Source organism: Trichophyton verrucosum, assembly GCF_000151505.1.
Source record: "Trichophyton verrucosum HKI 0517 chromosome Unknown contig00296_1.f1.exp, whole genome shotgun sequence".
Taxonomy (NCBI): Eukaryota; Fungi; Ascomycota; class Eurotiomycetes; order Onygenales; family Arthrodermataceae; genus Trichophyton; species Trichophyton verrucosum.
The window spans coordinates 55,405-72,175 of record NW_003315453.1 but is presented as its reverse complement, the minus strand read 5'-3'; the positions used below and the strand labels follow the sequence as shown (position 1 = coordinate 72,175).

The 16,771-nt window shown below is 51.6% G+C and overlaps 6 protein-coding genes across 6 annotated transcripts; 4 read left to right on the top strand and 2 right to left on the bottom strand.

Moving 5' to 3' along the window:
- Window positions 1–388: 388 nt before the first annotated feature.
- On the bottom strand, window positions 389–3,343 carry TRV_03610 (uncharacterized protein; the record flags this gene model as incomplete). Its single annotated transcript, XM_003022240.1, has 4 exons — window positions 389–1,890; window positions 1,962–2,342; window positions 2,424–2,779; window positions 2,955–3,343. The coding sequence occupies 4 exons, from the start codon at window positions 3,341–3,343 to the stop codon at window positions 389–391; spliced, it is 2,628 nt and encodes an 875-aa protein (XP_003022286.1).
- Window positions 3,344–3,794: 451 nt separating this feature from the next.
- TRV_03609 (centromere protein Cse4, putative) lies at window positions 3,795–4,321 on the bottom strand (the record flags this gene model as incomplete). The annotated part of the gene is made up of 3 exons (XM_003022239.1): window positions 3,795–4,072; window positions 4,122–4,229; window positions 4,297–4,321. 3 exons carry the CDS (start codon window positions 4,319–4,321, stop codon window positions 3,795–3,797), a joined length of 411 nt encoding a protein of 136 aa, XP_003022285.1.
- A 644-nt stretch (window positions 4,322–4,965) lies between these two features.
- TRV_03608 (uncharacterized protein) lies at window positions 4,966–5,351 on the top strand (the record flags this gene model as incomplete). Its single annotated transcript, XM_003022238.1, has 2 exons — window positions 4,966–4,975; window positions 5,029–5,351. 2 exons carry the CDS (start codon window positions 4,966–4,968, stop codon window positions 5,349–5,351), a joined length of 333 nt encoding a protein of 110 aa, XP_003022284.1.
- A 704-nt stretch (window positions 5,352–6,055) lies between these two features.
- TRV_03607 (uncharacterized protein) lies at window positions 6,056–8,560 on the top strand (the record flags this gene model as incomplete). The annotated part of the gene is made up of 1 exon (XM_003022237.1): window positions 6,056–8,560. One exon carries the CDS (start codon window positions 6,056–6,058, stop codon window positions 8,558–8,560), a length of 2,505 nt encoding a protein of 834 aa, XP_003022283.1.
- Window positions 8,561–12,093: 3,533 nt separating this feature from the next.
- TRV_03606 (uncharacterized protein) lies at window positions 12,094–12,378 on the top strand (the record flags this gene model as incomplete). The annotated part of the gene is made up of 1 exon (XM_003022236.1): window positions 12,094–12,378. The coding sequence occupies one exon, from the start codon at window positions 12,094–12,096 to the stop codon at window positions 12,376–12,378; it is 285 nt and encodes a 94-aa protein (XP_003022282.1).
- A 986-nt stretch (window positions 12,379–13,364) lies between these two features.
- TRV_03605 (uncharacterized protein) lies at window positions 13,365–13,604 on the top strand (the record flags this gene model as incomplete). The annotated part of the gene is made up of 1 exon (XM_003022235.1): window positions 13,365–13,604. One exon carries the CDS (start codon window positions 13,365–13,367, stop codon window positions 13,602–13,604), a length of 240 nt encoding a protein of 79 aa, XP_003022281.1.
- Between the last annotated feature and the right edge of the window lie 3,167 nt (window positions 13,605–16,771).

The window sequence follows — 16,771 nt, the reverse complement described above, 5'->3', positions numbered from 1 at the left end:
ACGGTGATAAGGCAATAGCTGCCAACGACATGTGTCGCCGAAGAACTTCCGTCCCTATAAGATGCCAATGCCAATTTAAACACTTCTCCACGCTGTGCCTGACGCGTTCATGGAGACCAGCAGATAGGCTATTGCTTGACTTTGCTCGCCGGGACGTTGCCACGGCCCAGCTCCAGTCTGATGGGACGGCTATTACATCAAGCGTGCCACGTCGGCAGTCTAATTTGGACCCTTCGAGACTTACTCATGTATGGAGAAGTGGGATATCAAAACAGTTCAATTAGGGGGGTTACCTATCTAGCTAGCTATATATGTAACAACGCCAATGCTATATTATCGCCCATTATGTAGACCCAGCAGATCAAAAGATCAACAAACAGATCGCAAGCTACCTGTTGCTGTTGCCCCTCTCCCGGATCTTCTGCATGTGCATCTCGAACCGCTGCCGGCGCCAGCTGCAGGTGCCCCTGAAGTCACAGGACTGACACTTCCAAGCCTGCGAGACGGGGATGGCGTGAGCAGGCCGTCGGCCGTGCCACCAGGCCAAGCCCTCGATCAGATAGGGGTAGAGTGAGTCTGGGTCGAAGATGAACGAGCGTGTGCCTAGTTGTGTGTAGTTGTGGTTGTGGGTTTCTGACAGGGTGGGCGTGGGCGTGGGCGTGTTTGATCCTGATTCTGCGTCAGTTGGTCCGTCTTCTTTTGATACTGTATTTTCTGGCTCCCTTTCCGTGTCTGTGGTTGGCCTGTCCTGAGCCACGTATGACACTGTTAGTATAGGCGATAGCAGCGTCACCTGGTTATCCCCTGCAGCAGTAGACGTAGACGTAGAAGTAGAAGTAGAAGCAGACGTAGATGGCCGTAAAAAGGTCAGTCTGAGATTCTCCTTGAGCAGATCCCACAGATTCGACAGCGAGTTATGATTCAACAGCACCGTCAAGGAATCCAGTCTATCGCCGACGGAACTAGCATCTCCATCCCCTCCTTCATCGGGCCTCGATTGACTCCACGAACAAGCCTCGTTCTCAAAGTAATCGTCATTGATGCTGCCGACCTGCGCCAGAAAGGCGTCTGACAGCGGGGCATGAGGCTTCAGCCCATACCTCTCCGCAATATCAAACACGCTGACATCCTCTGATTCCACCATGCGGGTCAAGAAGTGGTAATAAAGCTGTAACTGGATGCGCGCAGGCCTGAAAGAAGGTGAGTCAAGCGCAGGTAACCTCGTACCGGTCCTCGCTGCATCTCTCGTCTTGACCTCAGTAATATATATACCCCCTTCCTCGCACAATGGTATAATATTCTGCCCGATGGGCTCGAACGCCCATCCAGCGCGCGTGTTATGCAGTCGTTTAGTCGAGCGTACTCCAGAGTACGACGCGGGCAAGGGATGCAGATCAGCGTGTGTAGTAGGGCGGTCGCGAGAGAGACAATCGATCACGCCCGTCACGATCTCTCCGTCTAGCATCCCCCAGACCTCCATTTCGCGTGTGATACCGGTATCTCGCAGGGTGCGAAGGGCGTATATCACGTTCCAGATGCGCAGGGCCCAGGCGTCTTCCTTGCTGAGCACGGTCACGGGCACAGAGGTGTGTACTTCGTTCTCGAGCTTCTGGTGGACGACTGTGCCGCGTTTCATGGCGGGGGTGGTCTGTTTGGGCCCGTGGAGGAGGGTATATGTGTATTGCAGCTCGCACCAGGCCGGGGAGACGAGGTCGGAGACTGACAGGCCTTTCATGGGGGGCCGTCTGAAGCGTTCGAGGGGTGTGCGAGAGTCTTCCTCTTCACGGACATCGTTGTCTCTATCTCTATCTCCATTGTTCCCATCTGCATTGTCTTTATCTGCGTCTTTATCTGCGTCTTTATCTGCGTCTAGTTGTATGGGGTTGCGAGCTGCAGAGCGCTGTCAGTTTAGCCAGGCCAAGTCAGTAAAGAGTTGGGTTAGGATAGAGAAATCGCCTTACCAGTCTGATGCTGATGTTCCTTGTCCGAGAAGCTATCGTCGTCCGGGAGAAAGGTCTCCTCCAGCGCCAGACGCAGGTATTCATGGTCTTCTATGTCTGGCGCGGCCTGGTGATGATGCTGGCTCGAGCCTGTAGCAGTAGCTGCCGGCTTATCGGCGACGGAGGCGATAAGGTCGGCGAGCAGGAGAGCCTCGTCGGGCGAGATGTCGAGCTCCGTCTCGCTGGCGGAGAGACTGTGGCTGTCATCGCTTGTCCAGCCCTCGAGGAAGTCGAAGGAGGAGGACGACATAGATAGTAGAGTTGAAGTTGATGAACGAGAGAAGGAGATGTTGCTGCCTGCCGAGCTACCAACTCTATGCAACCATCTATATAAATAACCATCTATATACCAATCTATATACAGCCCAAAAACATATATACGCAAAGAGATCTAAAAGAATGTCTAGACAGTGACTTTCCCACGAACGAGTTCTCTCTCTCTAACTTCCTTTGCAGCAAGCTGGTTCAGCCAGGAGAGATAGGTCTGCCACCCGAGGGCGATAGTGCCCGCGAATATGGCTCTGAACGCCGGATCGATGTACAGAAACATAAACGCCGACACGGCCGGCCAGATCTTCGCGCTGTTGACGATGCTGACGGGCAGGGTTACTTGCAGACGCTGGAGGGTTTCGGCCCAGCTGGCGCCGGACAGCAGTGACTGGGCGGAGAAGAAGTAGACGTTGAAGAGGGGCGCGTAGATGACCTGGGAGAGGACGACTTTGGTGGCTATCGAGAGGAACTTGGAGGCGTAGTTGAAGTTGTTGTGGACGAACATGAACCTGTTATATACTGTCAACGGATGATCTTCTCGTCGATACTCTCGTAGATAATACTCTCGTAGGATAATGTTCAGATCTCAGTGGTATGGGTAGGTAGTAGGCTCACCATGTGTAGCTGGGAATAGCCACGAACCCGCCGATGCTGACATGCCGTAGAGTGCGCACCGGATCGTACTTTTCTAGGATCCCTTTCGTTGTCTCTGTACTATCTCCTGATTGTGTCTTTGTCTTTTGCTGGTCATCGTGAGTGGTGTCGTTGGTGATCCAGGGGACGAGCAGCTGGGCGCTAAAGTCGGAGAGAAGGAAGATGACGACGGTGCTGAAGAACTGCGTCCAGTAGGGTCTTTTCTTCTGCTTGTCGCCGTACCAGAGCAGGGCGCGGCCGAGGGAGGAAGCCTGGATGCGCGAGAAGGCGGTTGACAGTACCGTAGATGAAGTCGAAGTCGAAGTCGAAGTGATAGTGGTAGTAGTGGTAGAGAGAGTGGATGGCTTGGGCTTTGCGAGGGAGGAAGAGGAGGTGAAGGCGCGCGAGTGACGGAGCGCCAGGAGACGAGGACGCAGCATCTCAAGGGCACCGCAGTATCAGTATCATCGTCGCTATCTCTATACACTGTTGTCTATAGTGTTGTCTATATTGTCTGGTGGTTATACTGTGGTTATCGTGGTGATGCTGATGACTGGTGAAAAATCTACCGAAACGAGCCGAGTCAGCCGGATCGCCCCATGACCGACCGACACGACCACGACCACGACGCGAAGAATAACAAGAGAAAAATAACAGAAGTAGACGTAAAGTGAGTCGATTAAGATCAAGCTACGTCCTCAGCCTTGCAGCTGGATATTATACACATAAGGTAGTTTTAAAGAGAAAATAACATGATGAAAACGCCTCTGACCAAACCCATGTCCGAGCCTCGATAGTGGTTAAAAAAGAGCAAGAGAGCAAGAGAGAAGAAAAAACATGAACCCCCAGACCGTGTGTCGTTAAAAAGAAGGATATGGCGCGAGTGGTGCTCTAAGAACGCTCACCACGCAGACGGCGGGCGAGGTGGATGTCCTTCTGCTGGATGGTGACACGGCGGGCGTGGATGGCGCAGAGGTTGGTGTCTTCGAAGAGGGAGACGAGGTAGGCCTCGACGGACTCCTGGAGGGCGCCGATGGCAGAGGACTGGAAGCGCAGGTCGGTCTTGAAGTCCTGGGAGATTTCACGGACGAGACGCTGGAAGGGGAGCTTGCGGATGAGCAGCTCGGTGGACTTTTGGTAGCGACGGATTTCACGCAGAGCGACGGTTCCTATTTTTGTTAGTAGGAGATCATGAAAACTGAAGAGTGTTGTATCTACCTGGCTTGTAGCGACGGGACTTCTTGACACCGCCGGTGGTTGGGGCGGCCTTGCGGGCGGCCTTGGAAGCGATGTGCTTACGGGGGACCTTGCCACCGGTGGATTTACCTGGACACAGTCAGAGACGCGACAGAGCGAGAGGGAGAAGCGAGAGGGAGGAGTGAGAATGACATACGGGCAGTCTGCTTGGTTCTGGCCATTTTGATAGATCAGATAACTGACTGAGTCTTGATAGAGGATGGTCCTGAGAAGTTGTTTGTTGATGAAGATGAAGTTGCTTCTGAGATGCTTCTTGATGTCTTGCTGGTGATGAAGAGAAGAAGTTGAGGGGAAGAAGCGAAAAGGGCGAAGATATTTGTAGGGGCGGCGGCTTGGCAGGAGTGCTTAGCTAAGCAGGGTTGATCTGGCGAGACAGAAAGTTGATGAGCTGATGAGACGGCGATTGCGCGTGATCCAGCGGTGATCCAGCAGTGAAAGACGCAGAGAAGCGAAGTCAAGGCAGGATCACTCACTCGGCCCTTGATCTGCCGCTTTTTACTTGCTTGTTGCCCTCGCATCAGCGTCCTGGCGGCCCTTCGCTGGGCTGTCTAGATCAGAACTCGCTGCTTTGGCTGGGTTGATCTGCTTAGTGATCCTGATCCTCGACGCTGATTGGCTGATCCCCAGATCACGCCCGACGCGCCGAAAGTAGAAAAGCTCTCGACTTTTTCTTCAACTTCAACTTCAACTCATAACAACATCTACAACTACAACATCTACTATTACAACATCTACATCTACTCTCAGTCAAGAGTCAAGTCAAGTCTCTCTTCTACTCAAACTTCCACCTCTACATCTACTCATCATGACTGGACGTAAGTGTCTACTCTCAAAAACCGAGTCAGTGAGCCAGGCTAACAAGCTGTAGGAGGCAAGGGAGGAAAGGGACTCGGCAAGGGCGGTGCCAAACGCCATCGCAAGATCCTCCGCGACAACATCCACGGCATCACCAAGCCTGCCATCCGCCGTCTCGCCCGCCGTGGTGGTGTCAAGCGTATCTCCGCCATGATCTACGGCGAGACCCGCAACGTGCTCAAGTCCTTCCTCGAGGGCGTCATCCGCGACGCCGTCACCTACACTGAGCACGCCAAGCGCAAGACAGTCACCTCGCTCGACGTCGTCTACGCTCTCAAGCGCCAGGGCCGTAAGTTTCCCTTTCTACTACTACTCTTCGTTTCTTTCTTATACTAACATCATCTTCTAGGCACCCTTTATGGTTTCGGTGGTTAGACGCTTTTACGACTGGGTTTCTTTCTTCGGGGTTCATCGGTTAAGGGGGTTCTGCTTTTTTCTGTTCGCGTCTGTTCCTGTTCTGTTCTGTTCTTAATGGAGTCTGTATCATATCATACTCATGACTGCTGGCATTGCCAATGAATACTTCTTCAACTTCATCTTCTTCATCTTCACCTTGGCTTCATCGACCTCGCTCTCTCGCTTACCTGAGATTAAGTGAATTGCTTTTTCCGCTCGACTGGCTGGTCATCCCTCCATCCACGGCCACGGTGTAACGCAGCATCCACACTCAACCTGCAACTTTCCTCTCTTTTTCCCCTTCTGCATTCTTCTTCTCCTTGCCTCTTCTTTTTTTCCCTTCTACTTCTCTTCATCTACTTCCTCTTCGTCCATCACCGGTGATGTCCCTCGTTTGATTGAGTCCCTCGCTCTTCTCGTCCACGCTCGTTTCACGCTGTTTCAGGAGCCGTTTCAACCTCGCCTTCTGCGCACCTGGTGGAGTGCCGGGTGGCTCGCCTTTTTTTCGTCTTCTTTTTCTTTTAATCTAATTCCCTGTCCGTCGCTGAGCAGACCAGACTTTATAAGGCTCTCTCTTTCTTCCGTCTTTCAGGTAAAGTAGCGATAGTAGTAACGAAGTGAAGAGGAAGCCAGAGAGAGCCATGATGCAGCCCCGTTCGGCGTCGAGAGGCAGCCAGTACATCCGCGGCACTCGCCCCAGAGACCGCCAGCAGCAGCTCCAGCAACTCCCGCCCTTGCATACCAAACAACACCAACAACACCCCCAGGACGGATACGATGGCAAGAGATACTACAGTCCGCAGCAGCAGCAGCAGCAGCAGCAGTACCAGGCGTATCCGGGCCCTGCATCTGCGTCTCCAGACGTGCCCGAGGACGAGGAGCCCGTCTACTTGCCCTCCATCGGCAACTTCCAGTCGCTGCACTCGCTGGTCAACAACCTCCCGCAGTTCGATACCACCAACACCACCACAACTACAACTGCATCGCCAACATCAACAGCTGCAGCATCAACATCGACAAACCCCTGGGCCGAGAGCTTCTCCTTTCCAAACGGCCGGCCGCTTGCCTCTCGCACCCGACACCTGAATCCCGTTGACAGACCCTTTTCCGTCGCGGTAGGCGGACACCCCCAGCAGCCCCAGCCCCAGCTCCAGCTCCAGTCCCAGTCCGCCGCCGCCTCCTATGCTCCGGCTCCCCGGTCCACCGCTGCAAGGCCCATGTCCACCGCGGCCGCCAGGAACGAGCCCTACCGTCATGCATACTCGGCCTCCTCGGTGCCGCTGGCAGCTTCGGCTTCGGCGGCCTCCTCCTCCTCCTCGGACGCGGCCTCCATCGAGAGACAGGCCTACCAGGCTGTCTCCGCCGTCAGGCGCTCCCCTGGATCGCTGCTCAGAAAGGAGTCCTACCATGCAGCATACCCTGCAGCTGGCCCTGCCCCTGTTACTACTACTTCGACTGCTGCTGTCACTTCGACGGCTACGTCGGCCTCTGGGTCGTCTTCAAGCTCGTCCAGTCTGACCTCCGTCCATCAGATTCCACAGCCAACCAGGAGGCCTCCCCCTGTCCCTGTCCAGGCGCCGGCGTCAACACAGATACCCTCGTACCATGCATACTCCGGTACCAGTCTCGCTGCATCAAACAGTTCGTCCAGCTTGGACAAACAGGGCCAGCCAACTGCTTCTTCTACTTCTACCACTTCTACTACATCTTCTACTGCTTCTACTGCTGCTGCAAGGCCCATGTCTGCTGCTCCAGGTGCACCCAAGACATATCACGCTTACTCGGCCAACCCGTCTGCCTCAGCCAGTACCTCCAGTCTCCCTCAAGCTGATACCGCAGCCTCTACTCGCAGAACTCTTCCCTCTGCCGTCAGAAGCCACTCTTACTACGGCACTGGCTCTCCCGCTGCTCCTCCTGCTGCTCCTCCTGCTGCCGGCGTTGCTACAAACCCAATGGCTTCATCAAGCACCTCCAGCCTCGACCGCCAGGTTCGTCAATCCACCGCCCACAGATCCGCCTCAGTTGCTGCTGCTAGGCCCCGTCCCACTACCTCTGGTTCTGCAGCTGTAGCAAGACGGGCTACCTCCAACGCAGCCGCAATGCCCCGGCCAGCGTCAGCAGTAGCTGTCAGGTCACAATCCTACAACACCCCAAGCGGCACCCCAGCAGCCTCAGACATGGCCCGTCGAAACACCGTGGTCTTCGACTCCGACCTCACCAGGAACAAGAACCCGCAGCCAAACCCGCCCCTGATACCCCTGCAGCAGATGCAGGCAGCTCAGGCTCCGGCTTCCACTTCCACAGCATCACCATCGTCTGCAGAACAGGCATCCAAACAGCCCCGGTTCTACGCTCTCTTGCGTGCCTCCATGGTCGTGCCAGATACGGTCCAGATTGCTACCGTCGAGGAAGAAACCACAGCCATACGCCAGCGATCTGTCTACGGGCCCCAACCGCGGCCGCGCTCCAGCAGACGCTCCCAGTGGCCCAGAGCATCCTCTCGCTTGTTCACCGGAAGCTCCATGACGGATATCACTGATAAAGACGAGGCGGACCCTCAAACTGATGTCGTTGTTGAGAGCCGGGCCTCGATGTCTTGTCCTTCGCTTGTGCCTACCTCGAACCTCGCGTCTGCTTCCTCCACCACGCTCTCTACCCCCAAGACCAGCGGAGAGGACTACAAGTCGCAGTACCGCAAGACCAAATCGTTTCCTCTCGAGGAGCCAAGTGGCACTACAACGCCAACTCAATCCCAAGTCAAGGCATCTGATTCAGCTGCTGCTCCTACCCCTGAGGCACCTCCAGCTCCTACTTCTAAACCACCAGCTAAACCACCATCCATGTCTCGCACAGTGACAGCACCAGCAGACATCCAACAGCCCCAAGCTCGCAAACTCATCAAGCGAAACCCGTCTGCTCCCAAACCACGGCCAAATTCCCGTGTCGCGCAGACCTCCCGCTCCATGTCTCTGGTCGGTACTCCCCGCCTGCCTACCTCAGGGGCATCCTCTCCTCCTCCCCTACCACGCGCAATGTCAGTGCACATTCCGTCTCCTGCCACGGCTCAGGGACAGGCAGCAGATCGGTCCAAGAAGCCTCGTCTGACATCCTTGTGGTCCGGTTTATTCCGCCTGCGTGTATCAAGTTGAACGGCCTCCTTTTTTTCAGCATTCTCCTTTTTCTCCTTTCGTCTTCTTTTTCTATATACCAGTGCAAAGCACATTTTCCTTCTCGCTATATTCGGGTCGATATCTATCCCCGTTCTATTCATCTCTATCTACGTTTCTTGGTTACTCCATTTCGGCTTCTATCTATTTTATTTACCTTTACCTTTCCCGCTTGATGCGTTTTCTCAGCTGGTTTCCGCGATTCCGCTCCTTAATATATTTATCTTCCCGCGCATATTGCATCACATACATCAAGTCCTTCCTTTGCGTTTCCTTTTCTTTGCGCTTGCTTTTCATTTCTTGGGTTTCCCCCCCTTCCCACTGGCATGGGATGGGACGGGACTCACTAACAAACAAACCAAAAAAAAACATATAAAATTGATACTGGACCCGACGGACCGGATCCCGTCTACCATCTATCTATCATCTATCTATACAGCTAATATGTGTGAATTGGAGGTACTAGTCGTATCTATTCTGCCTATTTATATGTTTGGTTCTTGCTCTTTCTTGGTTGCCTGCTGCGTTTCGGGTGCCCTTTTGCATGTTTTTTGAGTTGAATTGATTGGTTTTGAGCCGTTGGTGGGCTCAATATGGATTTATCTATCTCTCTGTAGGAATAAAAGTGAATGAATGAATATTGGTTTCGGTTTCATACTCTGCTACTTCTCAATAATAATAGCATGTTATAAACTTAGGCTTTGACAATTTGATATCCATATCCCACCATCAACAAATGCCTCAATTGATATCACCAGATGATCACCTCCAACCCCACAACAAGTACGACCCTTACATACCCCTGATTTGCACCTCTGCACCATCGGGATTTGGTTTTATTTGCACGTTCATTTTGATATGCCTGACGTTCGCCGTAGGATCGATCGGCTCGAGCGTTGAAACGACGTGTCAAAATGCATAATTCTAACGCACTGAATATCAAATCCACACTCTTTACACCCTTCCCCTACCCCTGCTTGTAAGTAAGTAAGTATGTATCTTATATGCATCCCGTATGCGTCGATCAACCAGACATAACTGACACATATATGCAGAATATCACATACACCGATTCCATGGATGGATGAAAACGACGACCAGCGCCCTACCATCCATACCACGAAATATGAGTGAATGCTAGGATGAGCTTGTTTTCGGGACCGAGATATCACCGCAAATCAAGCATGGTTATATATCGCCAGTTTGCACGTCAGGAGACGCTGGGCTTTATGCAGGGCATGTCATAAGATGCGCTTTTTACGACGTCATATCAGCAACGCTTACGGGAGCGGTGAACACGCTCCTGTATCGTCTACGGTCTACTTCGTATACACTTCGCTCATATCGAATCTGAGATGGGATATGTACATACACGAAGAGCGATTCGACATGGCTTGTCATGAATGGACATGGATGCAACTCCCAAATTTAATTTTTTTTTCCTTTTCGTCCGGGAAGGAATATCGGTGAACAAGCATATACACGCATCCATCCATCGGTTTTGCAGGATGGGATAACTATAGTTAGGATGAATGAGCACTCCCTGCTTATCTTCATCCCGCGCCAAAACACTCAAACCAAACAAACACGCCGGCCGGTCATAGCGGACCACCCTTGTTAACTACATAACTAACTATCCCATCGCCAGTCCAGGCCAGGATTTGAGTTGTCCATGATCGTTGGCACTAAATATTGACGTCGGCAGTTTTTCCTAGCCCCGATGTCGCCATTCAGACCGTGTTTGCAGAGACGGTGAAATCCTTCGTATTTGCTGCGGGAAGCGCCTGCAGCTTCCAGATTCATCCGTTCTCGTCTGGCGGTTAGTTAGGCAGTCAAGTAAGGTCAGGTATCAAGAGATCCCATATGACTCGAGAACGGGGGCCAGGGCTGTTTGGCTGCAGACTGCTCTCCGACAAATGACACCCACCGCACCACTCGCTGCATGGCTGGGGAGGGGGGAGGGGGGAGGTCCAATGGCCAATCTCCAAGGAGATCGAGCGATCGATCGGGGGCCTTACCCGAAAGGAACAGATCCTTCATCGTAAGTCTCGATGGGCGCACGCGATGATTCAAGCATGCGGGATGCTATTGGATGGCCCTCGGTAACTAGACAAACAAGCAGCCTCAGGCACGTCTGCGGACATCGCACTCTAACTAGTTTACTAGTTTACTGTACGGAGACTACGGAGAAGACCTCGATCGACTCGATGCCATCTCCATCGAGGCGGTTTGAGAAAGACTGCGTGCTTATTTCTCTTTCTGGCCCCCTGGCCCCCTGAGATCAGGGGGATTCAACTCCCAGGATTCACGATCACATTTTTCTGCCTTGATACCCCAGCAGCATCATAAAATAAAAATAAATAAAGTCGAGAGCCGCCTGATTGCTCACATTTTGAGCGTCCCCTTTTTCTTTGCTTTTGCGTCCATGAAACGCAAGCAGAGTCTGGTGAAGCGGACTGTTGGCTGGCTGGAGTGAGAATTTAATGCCGACTAACTAGTAAGTTAGTTTGGGGACTGATATTTTCCCATCCGGAGCACCCTACGACTATTAATATTACCACTACACTAAATAATAATAATAACATTTACTTGCAGTTCAGGGCAGAGCGGGATGGTGGGAACGACCCACTCCTATTTTTCGCTCTGCCTGTTGCACGATCAGTTTCCTCCCCCCGTCTGCACCCTCGTTATCGAGTCCAGCATTATATCATACGCAGCAATCCGTACATATACGGGACACTCCGACGTGTGCGCCTTGGGACAAAAAAAAGGGGGTGTGTGTGTCTTACGGTGTACAGTGTATACCTTCCCGATCGGGCCAGCCATCACCCCCTTCTTTGTCGCCCCTATAACCGCCGTTGTTATAGGTAGGTATCAAACTGACTGCTGTAGACAGAGTGGTTCGGAGAAAGGCATTATATTCGAGAGTGACATCCCACGTCCCAGCCATTATATTGGATGGAGACAAAGCACCACCAACTCTTGGTCGGTCATCTTAATCTAACAGCACAGCCAATCTGCGACCTGAACAAGCATGAGACCAGATGATGGGACCCATTTTTTAAATAACTATCTTATGCGGTTCAACCTTAATGCGCTGATGCCCATACCAGATGCTGGTTTGCTATCTTGCTTTGCTTTGGCCTGGCAGATCAGATCACTCTTCGGACTTCTTCAGCGAACAGACACGGGAAGAAAGTCAGCGCAAGCCGGAAGCCAACATCTCTGATACGTTTGTTCCTTGATGCTGCACGCACCGAACCTTCTCTTCCTTGGTAGTCACAATAACCATAATAACAAACACGGGGTGAGAGGTAAGAGAGAGAGGGAGGGACAGAGAGATTAAGAGAAAAAAAAAAAAAGAACTCCTACCAACTCACTCTCCCCTTTATTTTCGTCGGCCGGGATCGAACCATATCTGCCGACAATCACTTTATATCATCAATGATCTATAAAGAAGCAAAAAATCTCCTCACACCATCCCTGTTCGTTTCCTATTCAAGGCCGCTGCATAAATGAAAGAATTCCGAATCCTGATCACGAACTGGGTCGCCAAAACTCCGACCCAGAATCCAGAGATGGGGCCATCCCCGAATTCCCCCCCCCCCTCCCTTGGTGGACAGATGCTCACTCGTGCTCACGCTGGCGCTGGTGCTCGGTCCGTCCCTGGCCTTGAACTGGGAAATGAAAAATTCAGCACCACCAGCAATCAGACAGCAAGCAGCAAAAACAGCCAGCAGCCAGCCAGCCCAGCAGAAGAAACAAGAGGAAGAGAAAAAAGCAACGAGAAACGCAAATAAAAGACCCGGAAGAAAGTTCTTCTAGAAATTCGCCTAGAAGACACTTTAAACATTGGTGCGGGCCTTTTTTTTCTTTTCCTCCTCGTTTCGATTCCCTGTTTTTGAGCGAGTTAGTTGGCTGGTGAGATGGCTTCTGGTGTCCTGCCTTGAATCCCGACGTCCTTTTTCCTCTTCTCCGTCGACGTCCACGGGGAGCGTGAAAGGGCCATGGCTGTACCATTTCCCGGATCGGTGTAAGGTGGAAGAAGGAGGGCCGCAAAGTTTGACATGTAGCTGGTAAGACATATACGAAGGATAAAAGGAGAAAATAAAATCCCCATGGCCCATTTTGCTGGATGTCGCATACATGCACTCGTTAACTAGTTGGTTAGCAACGCTTGATGGTAAAGGGGCTTAGCGAGTCGAGATACACAGTTGGTCGTAGTGTAATGGAACAAGCAGCAGCTAACAGGAGAGTGAGGCGTCCTCGGCCAACAAGAGCACAAAAATCAAGCAGCTGCTTGCTTAGTTAACTATCAAGGTACGGATGGAAGGATAGCCAAATAAACCAGCACTGGTCCGGAATGGCATATACGCCAGGTATAGATGGGTGTGCATGGATAGAGCAGAACAATCAATCATACCGTGCAGCTGTTTAACTAAGGCTAGTTACAGAGCGGGCAGACGGATGAACCTGATTTTTATTTTATTTTTTTATTTTCTCTTTTTCTTTCTTTTCTTTCTTTTCTTTCACACGTCTTTCCGCAGTTTCCGCGACTCGAGGTCTTTATATACGTGTGTGTTGTAGTCTGTTGGTAGTGCTTAGTTCTCTAGATGTTCCCGTGAGACAGGCGCCCGGTATTTCGAAGTAAGCTGAATTCGGCGGAGCACAAGAGGGAACGCCTATCGGCCTTTTTACCTGGAGATACAGTACCGCATTAACTGAGGCTGTGGAGGAGATTGAGCAACAAACCGATTGCAAAAAAATAATATTAATTAGTTGAAAAATGATGACCAGCCAGGAGGTAAGAAGAATAAAAAAAGAAAGGAAGGAAGAAAGAAAGAAAGAAAAAAAAGAGGGAAGACCAATATCCACCGGCAGAAAAAAGGATGCTGGTTGGGCTGCTGGAGTAGAGATGGACATGAGAGTCGCTGGGAAAAAGGGGGTTTGGGGAGTCGATAGGGCAGTTAGGGTGGTTCGTTGGGGGTTAGTTAGTTTAGTTAGTGAGAAGGAGAAGAAGAAATGAGAAGGAAAAAAGAAAGGCGACGGTTAGTTAGTTAGGTAAAGGGGCCACTGGGCCTTTCACTCTCGTCCGTGGTAGGTCGTTGGGGGTGGTTAATAATTGGACTGATAATATCAGAAGACTCCGTACTGCGCATCAAGTTTCCGGCACGATGGGTTAGGTTCGTTTTAGATCCCTGGGGTTTAACCATTTTGAAAAATGTACCCGTTACATTAATGTCTGGTTGTATTCTGGCTTTTGACAGTAACGACTGGACGGTTTGGTCTTTTGCATGTTCGTCCTTCCTGTCACACCTGATTGATCAAGTGATGGTGTTGGTTGCGTGAGGGCAGAGAGGCGAGAATACGTAATGCCCTACACATTTCTCTTCCTCTCGTTTGCCTCAGAGCAACTACCTTCATGGGATATCGGTGTTTGGGTGATTGGATGGTAGGTAAGATATTTCTGGTGGTAGGTTAGAAGTTGCTGGTGGGAGTGATAGTGGTGGTGGTGGTGGTGGGAGGCAAAGGTAGCCGGCTGGTTTCTAATTGACGCACGGAGAATGGCCATATCGTACCAAGGCATATCTCGGTGATGATAGGTGCACATGCGTAAAAATAAGTCGGTAGAGTACCTTCAACCCTTCTCCAGGTTCCACTCCCTCCCTCAGCTTAGTATTTCTTATTTCTTATTCTTCGTTTCTTCACCGAACGGAGAAACGGGAGAGGAGGCAAAAAAGGAGTATGACGAGACGAGTAAAAAGAGAGTTGTGGCTTGAAAATAGGTGTGGCGTCGTGTATGCATGTTTATATATGTTCCCATGGGCTGCGGAGTTCCGTCACCTCATATATATGCCCGCATATACATGTGTGGTGAGAGGGAGCAGTAGAGGTGGCTGTTAATTCCTTTCCGGGGCGCTGGTTGCGTAACGGTTCTGCACGTCAGACAGAAAGTAACTAAGGGGGAATAGTAATCAGGAAAATAATCAACAGCGATGCATACATTAACTAGCGAGTCTTGCATGCGTACGTCATGGCTGGGTGGGGAGGGGACTTAGACGTCGAGGGATAGTCGACATGCAAGTCACGCTCATGCTTCAAGGATGTGTCTGTATGTCAGTGTTCACGGGGGGGAGGAGGCAAAAAGGTACCAGCCCAACCCAAACTTGGTAGACGGTTAGGATGGACCCCTGGATCCCAGCGCCTTGGGACTGGTAAGAAGGAAGACGAAATCAAAATCAAAATCCGTCGAAACATAAAATAAAAATATTCGCCTCATCCTGTCAAACCATACTCGCTCCAGCTCAAGACTGGTCAAAGGTCAATGCCTGTGCTCGTGTCAGTGTCAATCTCAGCTGGCATTGACGAATATCTCTGTCAAAGCGACGTAAACACCTGCGCCGCCGTAAACATCTGTACGCTGAGAAGAGAAGAAAAGGGGGGGCGGTTGGATAGCGAATTCACTGTCCAGTCCCCAAAACCTCCCCCTCCCCCCCCCCCCCACCAAAAAAGAAGGCCCAAACCGAAAAAGCCTGGCAATGAACATCTCAAGTGGCGAGTTTTGTCTAAATAAGCACGGGGTTCATGTGCATGCTCTGCGAAGCGAATCAGGATTCTCTGCGGGGTTGTCACTCCTAACTAGGCTGGGGCAGAGAGAGGGTTGACGGTCCACCACCGCCCGCTTTCCACTGTTTCATCGATCATCTATATGCCTACCTACTAACCCTAAGCCTGCTCTGAAGAACTCCGTGAGTATATGCTCTGTAGGTGTGGGTAACGAGAAATGCAAAAGAAACGAGGTGACATGTTGCGCCAAGCGGATTGGGGCCCATGTATTGTATTGGCAGTGATCATGGCCCTGCGAGGAGAAGAACGTGTGGAGAGGAGCAAGAGATGCGATATAAGTATGCTAGCTTGTCGAGAGCAGAGCCGGTAGAAGTGCGGATGCGGTTCCTTTTCGTAGGAATGCCATGTGTCGTCCAAGCTCGACACCTCAGCCACAAGGAGGGAAAAAAAAACGTCCAGGCCGTGCAACACAAGATCAAGCCTTGCATCTCCGGTCGCCGTCTTCCGTCCCTTTTCCCTAGCCTCTCTCTGTCTTTGTTTCGTCCCCTGCAAAAAGCCTTTTTTTCCCTGCTTGATGCGAGGACTTTGCACGCCAAGACCGGCAGAATATTTTTACTTTTAAGCTTTTGGGCTTAAAATTAAAAATAGAAAAGTAAAATTTTTCATCAAGCGCACAGACGAGAGTGGACGAAGGAAGAAGGGGGAGGGACAGGATATGCAAGGGATAGACAAGAGGGAAGGTTGGAAAAAGGAAAAAGCAAGCAAAGCGAGATGATAATGGGTTGGGAAGCGCTGATCTTAGTCAGGGAGAGAAACAGACAAGAGGAAGAAGAAAAGAAAAAAAAAAATTCTTCGCCAGGGTGGTGGGGGAGTCGAGATAGGGCTGCATACGGCCAATCATCAGCGGAGAGAACGACGCTGGGAAGAAGGATACGAGATGCCATGTGTCCTGGGTGAAGAGTTTTTTTTTTCCTTTTCCTTTCTTTTCCCATCGATCGCATCTCTTTTGCATCTTGCGCTGGCTTCTGGCCCAGAGGCCCGTCGGCCCCGTTGCGCGCCGGGCACGTTGGTTCCAGGCCTGGACTCTGGTACGGAGTCAGTAGTTTAAACTAGGGAGCGAACCTGACGAGCTCTGGCCACGGCATGTCTTAGACAAAGAGGATCTCATGACTCGCTCGCCCTGCCAGCAGCCTGGTCGATATACAGGATGTCACCGGTGAAGAGCGAGCGTACTCCGTAGGAAGAATAGCGCTGGAGATGTAGCATCCGTCGAGCTCTCCATGTCACCTAAACTTGACCCTTGAGAGGGACCATGGGGCCTGCAAGCCACAAACCACCACAAACTGCCTGTCAATCTCTCCAAACCCCATTCCCATCCCATCGCCGACTCCATCAAACACCATCACCGCGCATGACTAGTTTGAGTTGGCTGCACTAGCCACCGTGGCTCAGCACAGCCTCACTTGTGGCCCTTCTCGTTTTCCGCACAGCAAGCCAGAGCCAAGCGCCGTATTCGGCAGCATTCAACCGATCGACAACGCCCGATCGTCATCGCGGCTCACGTTCTCTGCTCCTTTTAGCCGCCAGATGAGACAGATCGGGCACACGAAGCGAAAAAAAAAAAAA